This window comes from Cheilinus undulatus, linkage group 20 (genome assembly GCF_018320785.1).
Source record: "Cheilinus undulatus linkage group 20, ASM1832078v1, whole genome shotgun sequence".
Taxonomy (NCBI): domain Eukaryota; kingdom Metazoa; phylum Chordata; class Actinopteri; order Labriformes; family Labridae; genus Cheilinus; species Cheilinus undulatus.
In genome coordinates this window covers 35,102,621-35,120,435 of record NC_054884.1, presented here as the reverse complement: position 1 = coordinate 35,120,435, position 17,815 = coordinate 35,102,621, and the positions used below count along the sequence as shown (strand labels likewise).

The 17,815-nt window shown below is 38.0% G+C and overlaps 1 protein-coding gene across 7 annotated transcripts in view; it reads left to right on the top strand.

Annotated features, from left to right (window-relative positions):
* Positions 1-17,815, top strand: part of skap1 (src kinase associated phosphoprotein 1) — a 65,653-nt gene that overhangs the window by 33,542 nt on the left and 14,296 nt on the right. For all 7 annotated transcript variants that reach the window (XM_041815876.1, XM_041815875.1, XM_041815873.1 and 4 more), the window contains 4 exons: positions 1,378-1,441; positions 3,772-3,972; positions 11,080-11,133; positions 11,261-11,370. In XM_041815876.1, the coding sequence (XP_041671810.1) occupies positions 1,378-1,441; positions 3,772-3,972; positions 11,080-11,133; positions 11,261-11,370 (429 nt within the window). The remainder of the gene's footprint in view (positions 1-1,377; positions 1,442-3,771; positions 3,973-11,079; positions 11,134-11,260; positions 11,371-17,815) is intronic.

The following is a 17,815-nucleotide window of genomic DNA, read 5'->3' as shown; positions in this document are numbered from 1 at the left end:
TATAAAATACATTAAAAGTCAACTGAAGGCAAAACTGTCATTAAAAGACAGCTTCAGACATCTGTAGTAAAAATAAGGTGCATCATATTTGATCTTGTTTTCTTTTTTTTTTGAAGTTTATTTTGGGCATTTTTGTGCCTTTATTTGATAGAGGAGGATAGTGGATAGAGTCAGAAACAGGGATGAGAGCGGGGGAGAGACATGTGGTGAAGGGCCTCAGGCCAGATTCGAACCCAGGCCGTCCGTGTACATGGGGCGCGCGCCTTAACCACTCGTCCACCTGCGCCCCTTGTCTTCCTGGTTGGCGACTTCTGCAGTTATTTGTTTACTGCATATATAAAAATGGTAAGAGGACAGCTCTTTGAGGAACCAGGAGGGGAAGAGAACATTGGACAGAGAACTTTTCACTCTAGACACTGGGATCTGTCAGTTGAAGACTAAAATCCAAACAAAAAAAAAGACACAACAGCCTTGAGTAAACTTAATTTTTAACATAAACTGGGTTTCTTGCATAGAGAAAGAAATTGAATGTTAACTCGTGAAAAGTATAAATGCTGAATCTTTACCCCAGGATGTCAGTGAGTCAATGTGTACATGCACTCCTTCATATTCTTAATGTGTAACAGTTGAAAACAGTGTATTTGACAGAATAAGCACTTCAAAGCTGCCTTCCACTGTACTTCCAATCAGTTTTAGACCACACTTGATGTAGCAGCACTCCTAAATTTGAAAGTCAGTGTCATAAGATACATGTTTGACTTCATTTGGTTACCAAATCAACACGCTGGAAGGACTTGATTCACACTGTCAATATGTACTTGAAGATATGTGTTTTGAAATGCAAAATAAGATGTAACCATTAAAATTCAGCAATAAGTTGTTCTAATGTCAGCATTCCTTAATTTTTATTACATTACTGTTCATTTTGAATAGTATGTAACAGAAAAACATGAGAAAATTATGATCAGGATTTTTATTGTTTCTGCACATTCAACAGATGAAAAGCCAAAACCCCTTAATGGAATTATAATAGCAGCATATGGTTATGAGTTTAAATATTTATTTTTTACTTCAAATATCTTAAATAAGCCCATCTGTATCTCAGTTCAAGAACATTTTGTTCATATGTTGTCTGGCGCATACCCCCTGTTTTTTTGAGTCATATGAAATTAATCCCTTTTATTAAATTTCTGACAGACAGATTAAATCAATGTTTCTGTTTTTAAAAAGAAAAAGAATGACTAGCCCCTTTTCTTCCTTATTTGACAGCTCAGAAGAGAGTTTGTTTTATGGCTGGTAGATTAGAAATCACTTTTATATCTGTGCACCGTTAAATGTGATGATAATTGCGAGTTTATTGCCACTCTGTCCCACCAGTTCACTGCCAGCAGTCCTCAAGAGGCCAGGGAATGGGTGGACCAAATCAATTTTGTCCTTAGAGGTAAGAAAATGCTTCTCCTTTTGTTTTTGTATGTGCAGTGAAAGGCGGTTACTGTTAGAGTGCTTCTTCTGCAGATTCATGCCTTTGGTGTCTTTTTGACTAAATGGACTACAGATGATTTCCTTCTAAAGCTTCTTCTTTTTTTTTTTCTTTGTTTTACTAAAGTTTGCGTGTGTTTGTAAAAGGAGGAAAGGTCAGAAATGAAAGGGAACCCTTTATCATCTCTGACTCTCTTGAAAACCACCTTATCAATCACTAACCTCACAGCCGAAAACACAAGTCCTGAATCTCCTCATTCGACATGTCACCATGTCATGTGCACAATCACGCAGCCCCCCTCTGTCCACCTCTCCTCCCCTAACCCTCCTACCGAATTCCAGCTTACAGGAAATTGATTGGTAGCTGTTCTGGTTATCCTCTTGTGACATTGATTTCTGCTCGGCCGCTGCTGTACGGCTGAGGACCTGATACCCTGTGTTGCAGCGGCCAGTCGCCTGCAATGAGACGGCTCCTCCATCTGAGCGAGCACTCGTGCCGAGTCTCCTCTAAAATGGGTTCGGCCTGGGCCACTGATTTGCGGGAAGTAACAGACACTCTGCAGTTTGTCTTACTTCCTCCCAGCCCGGTTTCCCTACCAAACACAGTCTGATACAAAACATGTAGGTCATTTTTTACTCTCAGAGTCTATGTGCAAACATTGTTTCTTTTTTTTCCAACATGCACTTTCTTTTTTCAGTCTTTCCTCCACAAACTAGATGAAAAGTCAGATTATTTTTAGATAGTGTTATAAAATTGAATATGAAATGCAAAGAGCATCAAAATATAATAGCACTGCAATAAGAATTCATCTGCAGACATCCCTCTGCGGATTCATTGATTTATTGTTTGGCACCTAAAATGTAAGAAAAACATGAAAAAGATCCATTCCAATCTTCCAGGGAATATTTTTGATGCCTATCTAAGATTTACAAAAGAGATTTAGCTGAATTAATATGATCTTATACAAAGAGGAAACAGGCAGTCTCTAAGTTTAATAGGCTAAAGAAGAAAATCTTCTGCCTTTTCCACACAAAAAGTCACCTTTTTGGCATGTTTACCTGCCAGTCTTTATGATTGTTTTTCTGTTTCATAGCTTATCAATTAGTCTTTGCAGATTTAACTATACATTGAAATAACCTGGGTCAACTTGAATTTCAGATCTTTTGATAAACTGAACAGAACATGTTGAAAGAAGATGCCCAAGATGGGCTTTTTTTGACTAATTTGTCAACAATTGATAAGAGTTTCTTATCAAGCAAAAAATCCAAACAATTTGATGATTTAGATGTCTGGTGTGTTGCTACTCTTTCTATTACACATTTATTAGGATGCGCGATTATTGATTATTGCGGATATCTTAAATGTCAATATTTCCAAATATGATTTCCAAATTCATCAGACCTGATACTGATACTGATACCAACACAAATACATCCACAATGTTACTGAGAGGAACACCAAGTCTCTCCTGAACTAGAGTGAATCTGTTCCTCTTATTATTATTATTATTATGGTCTGTTTGATGTAGAAAACAACTACATAATAATGCAAAAATAAGTAATAATTGCAGCCTGTTATGTGATGATTTAAATGCAAAGCCTGACATCATGTTTGGGATTAGATTAATTGTGTAGCATTACTTCTACCAACATGAATGATAATATGGTCATAAATATTTGCAGAAGTTTTCCTATCTGTAGATATGATATTATGCATCCAGAATGACTGTCCTCACTTTAAGACATGAAGGTGCTTGTAAACATTTAAAGTATTACCAGAAAGGTATTGTTAACATGACAACGTGCATGCTCATATTTGGTAGATGTGAGATAGTAGTTGAAATAAAGCAAAACATTCATTGAACTGAAAAAATATGTCTTTTAAGAAAGATAAGGTGTGCTATTTTTAATGCCTGCTCCTTCAGCTCTTGTAGGCACATTTTTATTGGTAGCCTGATTTTACAAGCATCCATAAAATCAAACCTGGGGCTCTATTAAAAATGTAATACTTGTTGTTTTTCAGTATTTTAAACTCCGTAGTGAACTGCTCCCTCAGAATATATTGAAAACACTTTAATAGATAATGAAAATAATTATTTACAGCCTGAATTGAAGCCTGTAGTGCCTTTGACTGCTGCTGTTAGTCACATTTTCTTGCCTGTTGTGCATTCAGGACCCTCTGACCATTTCTCTTACTTTACCCTTTAATGTATGTGTGTGTCTTTTGTATCACGCTGTGCTCCATCTTAACGCTAACACCGCCCATCACGTCGACTCTCCTTCCCCCAATAGATCTCAGCTCCAACTTCATCCCTGTCGATGACGATGAGGAGGAGGAGGAAGAGGAGACCTATGATGACATTGAAGGGATGACTGGCCCTCCCCCGCCTCGGCCCAGTGCTGCCCTGCACCAGAGGGGCAACCAGGGAGGAGGGCATGAGATGGGAGAGGCTGAGGAGGAGGACGACGAGGATATCTACGAGGTGCTGCCAGGTATGAGGGTGTGGACGCACAAACTCTCATGATACTCAGTCAGACAAATAGACACCACCTCTCAAGCCCTAGGGGATTTTTGCAACAAGAAAAATTGGTGATGATCTCTCCCAGCTCTGAAATTAGTGTTGCCAGGTGCCTCCCTATCGCCACAACACTCAGACTGATCGCTCATTTTAAATCAAGCAACACTAATAAGCTTGTCAGGACGAGGATGGCTGCTGCAGAGACACACAGGGCAGAAAGGAAAAATCCTCCTCACACAGCCTGAATATCAGCTTCTTCTGCTCTTCCTCCTTATCTCACTGAGAGAGCTATCTGTTTGGAAACAGTTCTGTTGTTGAAATCAGCGAGAGCCTTGTTGTTTCCGAATGCTCTGTCATACAACGTCCAATTAGCTAATGTTGCCAGGCAACAAATAGCCTTCAATTCAATCCACTAAGCAGAGTTTTGGCTAAAATTGCCTAGCAACAGCAATTTAGCTGAAAGGAAGTAAAAAACGGCATCTCTCAGGGCTTAAAATAGTCCGCAGCCCTTAATGTCCCTCCTTTTATAGAAATTAGAGTTTGATTGAGACTTCAGAATCAGTGCGTGTGAGTCTGCAGAGGGGGAGACGGCCCTGTGTGTCAGCTTGGCTACACGATCCCGAGAAGGACAAAAGGGGTGATCTGATCTTCTCCAGGCCATCGTCCATCACTCTTTCTATTAAATAAGATACATCAAGATTCTGTTTCACTCACTGAGTACATTACCTTTGCCAAAATCAGTGGTGAGAGGGAGATCAGTCTTCAGACTGTCACGTCGGCGTTCAAAGCCATCTGGGAAGAGGTACAGACCCTGACCACAGATGGCATATCGAATGACGGGCTCTTTCGTTCACTTTCTCACCCCTTCACTTATCAATCATTCTGCGCCTCTCTTTGCCCACTTACAGCCTCTACACACTCATTACATACTGCTAAATAATTAGTGTTTTATGGCTGTTTTTATTGATCTGGATGGCAGAAAAGAGGAACGCTGCTTATGCTCATATTTGAAGAATCTTCTTGCATTAACCGTGATTTTAAATAACCATGTTTTGCAATGCCTTGGCTACACGGGCATGGCAAAAATCATAATCACAGTTATTTGGATAGATAATTACATTAGGATTATTGAACATGATTACTCATATACCACATCCTTACTACTATGTGTGATTTTGAAATGATTCGATGAGTTATCGTGTTGCCTTGAGGGACAGCTTTAACCATGAAACTGCTAATTATTTTGCATTGTTCGAGTTTTACTTCCTCAAAACCATGTGTGGGTCTTTGCATGTAACAGCCAATGCTGTTTCTATTTGAAATGAGAAAAAAAATGAAACAAAAAAAACACATACTGTCATTAACAACCAATGAAAAATAAATCTTTTATTTGTTTGATTAAAAAAAACACAAAAAGGAAGAAGAAAACAGTCTGTTATCTAACTTTCTTCAATATGCATCAAAATTGAACTAAGAAATGAAAAATAGGTTTATTTCCTGTTTTGATTGTTCTTTTGAAAGTTGCTTAAGAATAAAATGTAGAAAATCTAAACATTGTATATTTAGTTAACTGTATTTTTATATTTTATATGTTATACATGGATCAAGAAAAGGGAGATTAAAAATAGGGAATGGGCCAGATTTGATTTTTTATGAGTCATTTATAATATTTGAATGACTTGGTGCAGGTGTTGCACTGCTGAGCACCAACAATGAGAAACACAGTTGGTTGGGGGGGTAGCCAGTGGGTGGCCTAGGGAAATCTTGTTGGCCACCCCAAAATGTCCACTTGTGATTGGCTATGTGTTCCATCAGAGGCGAGACTAACACCATGTCCTAACTACAGATGATTCAAGCATCAGCAACAAAACCAGCTTGATTACACTGATTTCTGTTGTAGTGTCCTGACAGCGAGGAAAGGATGCAGGGTGATATTTTTCTTCCATTGCCCTTTCCTGTTTTCCTCTCTGTCTCTCCATTGAGATGAGGGAGGAATGAGGGAAGAGTGAGATGACATTAACTGTTTGTATAGCGCAAATTCATAACTGAAGTTATCTCATGGCACTGTACAAAGAGGGCAGGTCTAGACCGTTCTCTCTGTTGTGGCCTATAATTGACCAGCGTTAATCATTAGTATTGTAATAAAAGACTATACCCCATTATAATAACATGACAGGAAGATGACTAGACATCAGAAGCATCTGACAGGATTAAATACTTGATTTTCTTTTTTCTTTTCTCACTCAACAGAGCTTGTTAACTTGATATACTAAGTTGCCATAGTTGTGCATTACTGATATTCACATCTGTATTTGAATTGTACTGTGCTCTCACTTACATCAACACATAAAAACAACTTTTCAGCTCACAGCTGTCGAAGGCCTGTTAACAGAAAATGCCACACTTCTGTTCGTCTGCATTCAAAATAAAGTGCTAGATGCCATACTGTTGACAAATAGAATCTGAAATTCACAGTTTAGAAAATTACATATTAAATGGACGCAGTGTTGACAATGACTGTGTGATGTTGTGCATTGAGATGTAATGTCTGACACTTGCATGCTGTGAGGACATGTGGGGCTTTTCCATTACATTGAGTGGTTTGGCTCTACTTGGTTTAACTCAACACAGCGGCCAATCACCGCAGGGAATTTTCTCTTCTACCACAGCCGACCTACCTGTTTGAGGGCGTGTCTAGAGCTGATGACGCCGCGTTTTGAGTCAACAGCATTTTTTAGTTGTTCATTGTTTCTACTTCAGAGTTTCCTCTTCTTCTTTGTGTTAACCCAGCTGGTATTTCAAAGTTTGATGCAGCGGTTGCTACTCAAACATGTCTCTGATATGCCCCCAAATACGGCATGCTTGGAGGTGGGCGCTTGAGACTTGCTCCAAAGCAGGACCATTCCAGGTGCGGTTCATCGTAGCCTGGTGCAGCTGCTTGCCACTTTCTTTGCAATGCACATTTGCTTTTGTTAGCACTTGAAATTATGATGTCATCATTTTCTAGGTCCTTAAAAATGAGGCTAAGAAGGCTGAAAGTATGCACTATTTCTCTCTTGTTACTTTTTGATAGTTAAAAATTGTATATTTATACACAAGAATTCAATATTTATAGGATACTTTAGTGTTATTTGTTTAATAAGATATGTTTAGTGAAATCTGAAAAGTAAATCAATGTTTGTTTTTTCTTTTATGTGAGTGCATATACTTCAGGGCACCCCAGTATGCATAAAGGCCACCATTGGGTCATCCCAGTTAAGACTGGCTGCCTCTCTGTCATCTTTTGCTACCAGTATATGCCATGGCATCCTCTGCTCCTAACTTAAATTAAAGTTAGGGCTGTTTTGGTTGGAGGAGCAGACATGCTTTGCTATAAACTGAAAGAGTGTTGCTCCATTTACCACACATGACAAAAGCTATGTACAAAACAAACGCAACATGGCATGCAGCTCAGTAATTGTCTAATCTTGATTATCTTGTTTTCATAATCCCGGGGAGCCAAAATTAGAACTGAAACTCGATTAACCACCCAGCACCACCTGTAAGCTCTTTTAATATTTGATTTATATTTATCATAGCTCTAAAGGATGTCTAGGATTAATTTGCAACAATTTTAAATTTGTCAGATTATTTTCCTGGTGTTGTTTTTATTAGATATCAGAAAATATTCTAGCCATGTCAGCTACATTGAGGACATTTAGCAGCCAAACAAGTGAAGAAATGTAGAGCAGCAGCAAGGCTTCATTTTCTCTCTGATGAGCTCCCACAGTTTTGTCGGAGCAAAACTCCAAACATGGCTCAGTTGTTGGCAGATTGCAGAGCGATGGTGGTATTGGCTCCAGTGCTGATGACTGATTTTATTGACTGGAAAATTAAATCACTTTGATATAGAAACCGCTGGCCCGTAGCGGTGGCCTCTCAACTGAAAGATGCTCCTCTGTGCCGCAGCAGAACAAATGTTTGGACCATTTACAAACACAATTGTAATATTTCTAATTTTCTGTGTGGTAAAATGGCACAACCAGTAATATTTCAGAAGTTAATCCATGAATGTATATTACCCTTTTTTCAATTTAAAGGAAATTCTTGGTTAATGTGACTGAAAATTTAAGGCAATGTTTGAGAAAGGATCCTGAGCTCGTATACATTTTCTTCCTGCAAACTCAAACTGATAACAGATATGCAGGAGGATATACAGTGTGCATACGTGTGTATGTTTGTGTGTATGTTTGGTGTGGGTTTCTCCCAGTCTTCCTGGAAGCAGAGGCGCAGGTTGTGCTGGAAGGTGGATAGTGTTGCTGGGTTGCTGTCAGCCTGCTCCTGTAAAGGATGGATGTGGGAGACAGAGGGCAGGCGTATCACTGTGTCACCTCTCAGACCACCGGGTGCCACGCCCCACAGTCGATGACACGTCCGCCTCCGCCGCCTGCCTTAAGACAGCCTCTTCCTTTTACAAGTTTTCCTGCCTTATTCGTTCTGATGAATTAGAACAAATTAATCATCACTGAAGACTTCAGCTGTTAGAGAAAAATAGACATCTTGTGTCATGTGCAAATTCATCAGATATTAACTGATGATCCATTTAATTGTTTTTTGTTTGTTTTGCTCCTTCACTAAGCATTTTTGTATTTTGATTTAGAATGAAATTGTCACTTGATGGATACTGATTATGTGAATCAGGTCCACAGCAGATTGATGTTGTCATTTTTTTAATTTTCTGGTTCTTCACTAAAACATGAGTATTTGAAACGATACAATTAGTGTTAATTTAATGATCAATGCTTCTAATCTTCCAGTGTTTCCCACAAATAGACAATACTTGATTGGGTTGCCCAGATTTGCTCAGTGTCCAGGTATAATTGCCAACCTTTTTTGTTTTTTTTGTGGTACATAATTGCCATTACGTGTGCACATAAGGGAGTTGTGTTGTGGGAGATGTCCACTGGTTGACCTAGTCGCTAAAGTAATTGCACCGATTGAGGTGTGATGTTTCATGTGAAAATTTAAGCCTTGTTTGCATTTGTTTCGATATTTTCCTGCATGCTTTGGGTGCTGTCCTGCACTCACAGTTTTGGGTGTTTGTTGTGAAAAACGTGGGTAATGTTATTTGAGTATCTTTAATGTACTGCTGATTAGTGAGCAAATTATTTCCCATCCAGTTAAATGAAAAATATAATTTGGTTCAACCGTCTAGTCTAAAGCCAGGGCCATAATGAAGCAAAGCTGGTTTGCAGAATGTGGCTAATATTAGCAGTGGTAGCACCACTGGCCTTGGAAAGTCTTTGTAGGTTATTGTCCGCAGCCCTGTGGTAAATATTGTCACACAATACTTGGGTTATGTGTGAGTTTAATCTGACACAGCCTAGATAAGTTTATTCATATTTTCTACTCATAATAGATCTAAATTGTGCTGCTCTTACAAGATGCTGTCAGTGTTACAGCAGTTAATGGTTGTTTATTTCAGATAAAAGAGCATTGTGGCAGCGAGGCTACAGTGGTTGTTGGGTGCATTACAGTTTAGATTTGACTGGGACTGTGGGCCTGAACTAATCAAAAATGTGTAGAATGTTTAGAATTTGTTTAACTGACTTGTAATTCTGGTGTCAAACACAATTTTAACTGTTTAGCCAGCTAGTTGCGCTACTTCTGATGAATGTCATAAAAAAAACCCAGAGCACACAAAAAACAAGACTACAGAAAGAGGTGAAGCAGGATGAGCTGCTGTGAGAGGAGCGGTTTATTTGCACAAGTGTGTGATGTTGTGCATTCATGACAAAAGCAAAAATGAGTTTGCGAAATAAAGCATGAGACATTTATAACTAGAGATGTACCAATTGTGAAAGTTGGGGCCAATACTGATGGACTATGCCACAACAGATAAGCATCTGCTACTGATACAAATGTTACATTATTTGAAGATGGCCGTTGTTTGTCAACAGTCAATACGTATTAGATATGCACATTATTATCAGCATATTGGTATCAGCACATACTGGTTCAAAAGTTAATTAATGATATCAACAGATACAAACATTTCAGTATAAATCATTTATGGGAAAAATGTATGACTGTACAGTCAGGTATAGCTGGTTTCCATGGGTAGAGGTTCCCAAACTCTCAGTCCAGGACTCCCAAAATAAAAGTGCCAGAGACCGGGGGGGTCCCCACTGTACCTGAAGGTGGTTTAAGTGTAGTTTAACACAGCCATGCACATTCAAGAATAGTTGTGTGCATTTTTAAACATAGGGCACCACTAATACAAGGGGGCCCATTATGAGCCCTTAACATTTTGACTGAAGCCTCAAATGTGAAACAACTACCAGACTTCCCTGCTTCTCTTTCTTCCCTTCTTCTTTGCACTGGAGAAACTATTTTGTTTTTTTTTTTACAATAAAAGGGGGTGTATAAATCGATATCAGCTAAAATGACTTGATGGAACATTGAATATCTTCACATTTCCAATATCGCTAATCCTTAATACATATGTAAAACTGGTGCATTGTGTATCACTGATATAAACATACCTAATTGTAATATATAACCTAACCTGATGCAAATATGCAGCATACATGTAAAAACAAATAACCCTAACAATTTCACTGCCCAGTCACATTTATATTATGTGGGAAACGCTGTCTTTAGTTAGATTTATTACCTGAAAATGCAGCTAGAGAAAAAGAAATAGAATGGTCCGAACTGCAAAAATACTTGGCACATTTTGGTTCTTAAACTGGCAGCACATTTCATCAGTTTAGAAAGTCTGCCTACCTTATTTTTGATGAAAAACATAAAATTACTTAATAGTGGATGTGAGGGAATCGTATTCTTGCTGTGGTATTGAAACAGACATCAATATCATGTGATTTTATCAGAACTGTGTCAAGTTTGAAAACAGCAGGTAACATTTTGTGTTAGTTTTGTTTTGCCTAGTCAGACGATGAAAATACAGTGTTTGGGTTATGATATCTTGTAAAAAAAACAAACAAACAACAAAAAAAAAAAACGCCTCCTGCTGCTGAACATTAAGCCAGACAGAAATAATGTTCATTAAAATATCATTTCATATGTTTTGTTTGTTTAGAGGAGGATTTCTCCGATCCAACAGATGAGAGCAGCGATAAAAACAACAAATCAGGTCAGAACCCCATTACAGTCTTCTACTAATAATGACAACATTTGCTGTGATCATCCTTGCCTGAAACTTGAGAAAATAACATTGTCTTGTTCTTTTGTTTAAATTCCTGCTCTGCATTTTTTCTCAGCTTTGTCATCAGATTATGCTAACTACTACCAGTGTTTATGGGACTGCCAGGCGGACGAGCCAGATGAGCTGGATTTCCAGAGAGGAGATCTCATCTACATCATCAGCAAGGTCAGCATTAGCCGAACTGAAAAACAAAACAAAAAAAAGGTTATTTAAACTTAATCCAGAGTTGTTTGGATTTTGGACACAAGTCTTCCCGCTGATTGAAATGGGATTCAACTCTTCTGTCATTCATCTCTAATGGGAGTCATTCATGATTGCGCCCTGGACTCGTTGACATAATTACAGGAGCAATTTTAGCACTTTAAAATGAGTTGAATGTGATGTAAATGTGTACAATGTGCAATTATTGAAGGGTTAAACAACATCAACTCCAGTAATCACTTTGTCCTCATTTACTTCCTGAACATGCTGATATCCCCAACATCTAAGCCCTTCTGTTAGTGAGAGCCTCCATGTTGATGCAGCAGCAGTGGCATTGTCTTTTTCCGGGGCCACTAGGGTGAAGTGCCATTCGGGCGCTGCGTAATGGTGCTGTTGTTCATTATAGAGCCTCTATCTCAGGGGTTAATTGAGTAGGCAGCCATGCGAAGCTCTTCCTTTCTGTTTGACATAAACTGCAGGTGAAGCCATCCTGCATCTCAGCTCTTTTCCCTCAATCTATTTCCTCGTGTTTTATGGCTGTCGTGTAGTTACATGCAGAGTATCTACCAGTGAAAGCCACCCTACTGGAAATCAATGGCTTGTAATTTGGGCACTTTTACTCTGCAGCGTTCAGGGACTTGTTCCCTGACTGTTGCTATTGGACGCTTTGAAATTGAATCATCATGTTCTGTGTTTAAGCTAAATTATCTGAAGAACAGAGAGAGGAGAAGAAATTACCGTAAATTCAGCTGTTTGGTAAGTAATTATGTGGTAGAGATTGAGAAATGATGTGTTCAACATCATGATTTCTTGCATCTTTAATCAGCAGCTGGAGCAGCTGAATTTTAATTATTTGTAATATGAGGTCGGAGAGCAGACACACTAATGTTCCCACTGCTGTAGTTAATAAAAGAGGGGAAGTTTTTAGGTTAGGCAGACAAAGACAATCAAAATAGAGGCTTTTGTTTATAAGCACAGATACAGCACAGGTGAAATATGCTCTTCACACAAGATGGACTTTTAATTGAGCTTCTCCTGGCAGTGTCAGATTAATGAGATGCCAGCCTCCTCTGTCTGTGTGTGCTGGTTGATAGGGGAAAATGTCAAAACAGCCATGTTCATTTTTCATGTGAGGATGACAAAGGCGGTGTACTTGAGGAAACAAAGGGGACCTGGCTCTGTGCTACGGATCCGCCTCAGCCCTGCCTGCTGTATCACCTCTCACTGTATGGATCAGATTACAGCTCCAATGAAGACTGAGAGGAGAACTAGTTTGGGAGCAGTTTGAAGTCTCTTACGATCTTAATAACAGATTATTACTCTTGTTTTGTTAAGATGTGCGCTGAAGTCATAACACAGTGACAGACTGCTGGAGAGCATCCTAAATATCCTCTAATGGAGTCAAAGCCAGGGTCTGGTTTAGGGATGGGCAATGTTTAGTGTTTTTATGATATATCAGTTTGTTTTCAAATGAGATAGTTGGTAAGACGATATTATTTATATCTTTTAATGATGATCTATATTAAGATTATTTTGGGGCATTTTGACTTTAATGGATTGTACAGCTGAAGACAGAAAACAAGGAGAAAGAGAGTGGGGAGCAATAAACAGGCACCAGAATGAGATTTGGTCATGTTACCAGTGCATTGAGGACTTTAGCCTCAGTATATGGGTGCCTGCTCTATACATGGAGCTAAATCAGTACCGACTACAAGATAATTTATTTGAAATATTTGGACTTAATAAGGAATTAGCCTTTTTTATTTACTTAAATTTAAATGTCTTTATTTTTTTGTTAAAAATCTAATGAAATTGATACCTGTTTGACACCACAGCCACAAAAGTTAAGTCTTGAGCACACAGTTTTGGGAAATTTGTGATTTTTGAATTTAAAACATTTTCGATAAACTTTTGCATACTGTCTATGTGCCCACACATATGTTGGCAAAATTTGAAAAAGTGAGTTGAACTGACATGGAGTGAGGATTTCCATCATTCCTCTCCAGTTCCATCCACTTTTTCAAATGTTGCTAACATTTTTGTGCAATTGATATATGGCTGTCTCTCTTTTTGTTAAAACTATAACTGAAGATCATTAAGTTTTTGCAAGTTTTGACAGAGATTTGACCATTCTGAACATATTTAAGATATTTAAGAGGTGAAAAAATTGTAAAGCTTTTATATATGGAAAAGTTGCAGACAGCATTGCAAGGTTGGAAATTAACTTCTTCACCGACCCTTCATTGAGGATGGTGGGTTTAAAAGTCTACCAGCCACTAGGGATGAGAATCACCAGTGGCCGCACGATTCGATATTATTGGGATTTTAAACATTTTGCAATACAGTGAGTATTGTGATACCATATATTGTGATATATTGCAATCTGTACCATTTTTTCAACAGTTTGCTGATTCAGTATTAGTCCTGCCCTCATGTTTGTCATATTTTCACAGTATTTTGTTTTCATGTAGCACTTCTTGCAAACCTCATGTGTCATGTCCATCTCATTCGGGTCCTGCTTGCATTCCTAATGTCCTTCTCCTGGTGCTGCCAGTTTGTTGTACTAACTTTCTCCTGCTCTATGACCGTCACCTCTACCAACCTTAAGGGACAAACAGTTGTCTAAGCGATTGATTTTAATTTTCCATTATCGTAGACTTCAGTTCATATTAGCAATACATTTGAAAAAAATCGATACTTGGTGGACGAGACGATACGATATATCACCGGACAAAATATAACTATACCATGCTGTATCGATTTTTTCTCCCACTCCTACCAGCCACTCACATTTTTTACCAGCCACTTTGTCTCCTGATCAGCACAATAAATAAGGTATAGTGTAATAATTGAGGCTTATATTAATTGAGTTTTAGGCTATTTAATAAAGGGAACTGTTTCAACTATTTACCGGCCCCAGTGGCTAGTAGGTTAAAATACCAGCATTTGGCTGGTGCTAATTTCCCATCCTGCAATAAAGATCACTGATTCTCAATTGGTTTATCTTCAAGTACCACCACCACATCCTTAATGGGAAACGCAACCCCAAAATTATTCATTATTCATTCATTTTTTTACATGAAAAATGTCGCAGCTTTCACTGTACATGGAAAAATACATACGACTGAACAAAGAGGAAATAAACATGATTGTAAAGCACATTATTACACAAACTCTGGACGTATATGCATGGGATACATTTTATTTTGCTTAATTTCCTAAGATAAGATGTTAATTTTGGTTGGTATTTAGAGCCCTCAAGAAATCATAATGAGAAAGCCAGATATGTCAACCGAAGATGATGAGGGAAAAAAAGTCCAGAATTGGGACCAACTATTAGGTCCCAACCCACCAGTTAAGAACCACCAGTTAAAACAGTGTATATAAGTTCATCTGCAATTTTCGATAGTTGAAAACAAACACTTACCAATATTGGATATCAAAGACTTCTGTTTTTGTTACTGTTGTGAACTGGTTTCAGTATAGTTTGATTTTTACTGGAATCAGGGGCACAAAAGACCCAGTGGTTCGCTTGCACCCTGCAGAAACTGGTACTCCAACCAGGCAGCCTGGATTTGAGTCCAACTTGTGGCCCCTTCCTTGCATGCTAATTCCCATTCCCATTCTCTTTCATGCTACCAGCGGTCCTGTCCTCTCCATATAATGGCAAAAGCTCTTAATTTAAACTTTATTTATTTTCTTTTTAAAATTAAACCTAAGGCTGTTAAGATTTGTCCCATTAATAATGATTAATTAAGATCAACAATTAGTGCGTTGATTTTTTTTAAACATGATTAATCCTTTGCTTTATTTTTACCTCTCAGGACACTTAATCCACATCAGCATCTCCCTGCAGCCACAGTGATGTAAAATAAGTCCACTGCTCTTTAATGTCTCATTTCACATTAAAAAAAGTCACAGATATCAAAAAGTCATTTACACCTTGTGTTATCAAAAATGTACCTTTTTACTGCCCATTTATGTCCTTTTCAATCCATAACAGGTTTCTTTTTCATGGTTAAATTCATGTCATAATCCTCTATCTACCTGTTCAAACAGGATGCCAGCTCCCCTTAGTTTAAGACAATAGAAAAATCCAGAATGACACAAAAACAACTTTGTATGCAAAATAGAAGGAGTTTCAAAATGTGATAAAAACGGATGTGATTAATTGCGATTAACTAAAGAAATACTGAGATTAATCACTATTTTAATAACTGTATTATTTGACAGCCCTACTAGATTCATATAAAAGTTTACAATTTTAGTATTGTGACATCCATTTATTATTACTTTGCAGATAAAATCTGTAGGTAATTATGGTGTCATTATGATTTTTTGTCCATATTTCCCAGCCCTACTTGGCTTTAGTATCTTGTGATCTTAGTAACACAGATTACTCTTGTTTTGTCAAGCTGCGTGCTAAAGTCATAACATGGTGACAGACTACCAGAGAGTATCCTAACTATCCTCTAATGGAGTCAAAGCCAGGGTCTGGTTGTAAATTATTTAGAGGTGATCGCTGGACAGCTTCTGCACATTTGGTTTTGTGAGAAGCCACGACTCCACCCATGTCCCATTTTGTGTCCTTTAAGCGTCACGTTCCCCTCCTGAATGGCTTTATTTGGATTATTGCCTGTAATCGGCTTTTTATTTTAATGAGCCCTTGGGGAGGGCTTCCCTGCGTCTTCTGTGTGTAAACGCCGACGTTCAGTTTTACGGGGGATTCCTGAGAACCCTGACCTCGATGAGTGAAATACGGGCCCTTGGCTAGAACTCAAGTCTGTCGCTTAACTGGGGACCCAGACACATGAAATGGCCGTAATAAAACCAGGGCCCATAAATTCTCTCAGAGGGTGGGAGGCCTGGTTGTCTGTGCTGTTATGTCAACACTGACCATAATTACAAGGTAATAAGGACACGCTCTAAGTGCTAAATCAATGGTGCTAACAAACTGTTATTTTTAAAGCTGGGATGTGATTGACTGCTGAAGTGCAGAATGGGATAGCCACAGGCGTGGTGTCATATGGCTGTGAACTGAGGAGAACATGCCGATTGTATAAAAGGCCCTCATCCATCATTATTGATCTCTCATTTACTGTAAAGTGGGGGCATTTTTACTGTATTTGTGTTTTTTTTCCCTCGTGTGCTGCTGTGTGTGTGCATATCTGTGCATCGCTGACAAAGTAAATAAATTAAGAACCTCACAACTCATATGAATCCCATTAGTTCGAGGGGATTAATCTCGTAGTGTGCCTCTGCCACCCGTTTCAGCAATGCCTAACTTGCTTTCCGCAGAGCTCGACGCCGATGCTCAGCTTGCTGATACATGAGGTACAAACACGCTGTGAAATCCATCTCTTGAGTTTTGCTCTGGCATTTCATTTCTGAGAGCTTGCATTTTTCTAATGCGCATTATGGCTCTGCTCTGACATTTCAGTGTGTGGTGACAGATACCAGAGAGCTCTGTTTTTTTGCAGAATCACACTCTCAGATTTTTAACACGATTTGAATTGTAGAGATGTTTCGCACACATTTTCAGTTCATCATATCCAGAATCATGCAACGAGATATTTGTCACAGGGTTTACCACTGTGGGGCTGCAGTTTATTTATCACCAGGGAATCACGATATTGGATTTTTGCCAAGATCCCATGTGGAGAAATTTCTAAACTCTTTTTAGCCAATACTGATATATATATATATATATGTATATATATATATATATATATATATATATATATATATATATATATATATATATATATATATATATATATATATGTATATGTATATATACAACAAGGCAAACTAGATTTGATTTCCCCCTAAATTATAGATTGTATTCTCAGGCATTCATCAATAAAAAACAAACAAAATGATAGGATTCCATGCTAACTTTAACAGCTATTTTGGATGTAGTCTTAGTCCTTAGATTAAAATGCATTTTAATTTTAGTCATTTTCACTTCTGAAAGTTCTGTCTAGTTTTAGTCAACAAAAACAATCACATTTATGCACTTTAAATACTTAAATTAATTCAAAATATACTGAAGAACATACCTTGAATGCTCACTGCCCAATTTCTCCTTATGTTTCAACAGGTTTTAAGAACAATGTAGAAATACTAACGATTTTAAATTTCCAGCAGTCCAGCCCTTACATTTTAGTCTCCTTTTAGCCTGTCACAAAAACTAAACTTACTTTTCATCAGAGTTTTTAATCAAAGATCTGATTTTGGCTGGTGTTAGTCTTGTTTTACTCATGGAAAAAGGTAGTAAACTCACATTTTAAGTCACAGTTTTAATGAGTATGGATTGCAATGATTACAAAATGTTTTTTAAGAACATTTTTAGTTTAGTTTATTTATTTTTAACAGGACAGTGTGCAGTGTCATTAATTATTTAAAA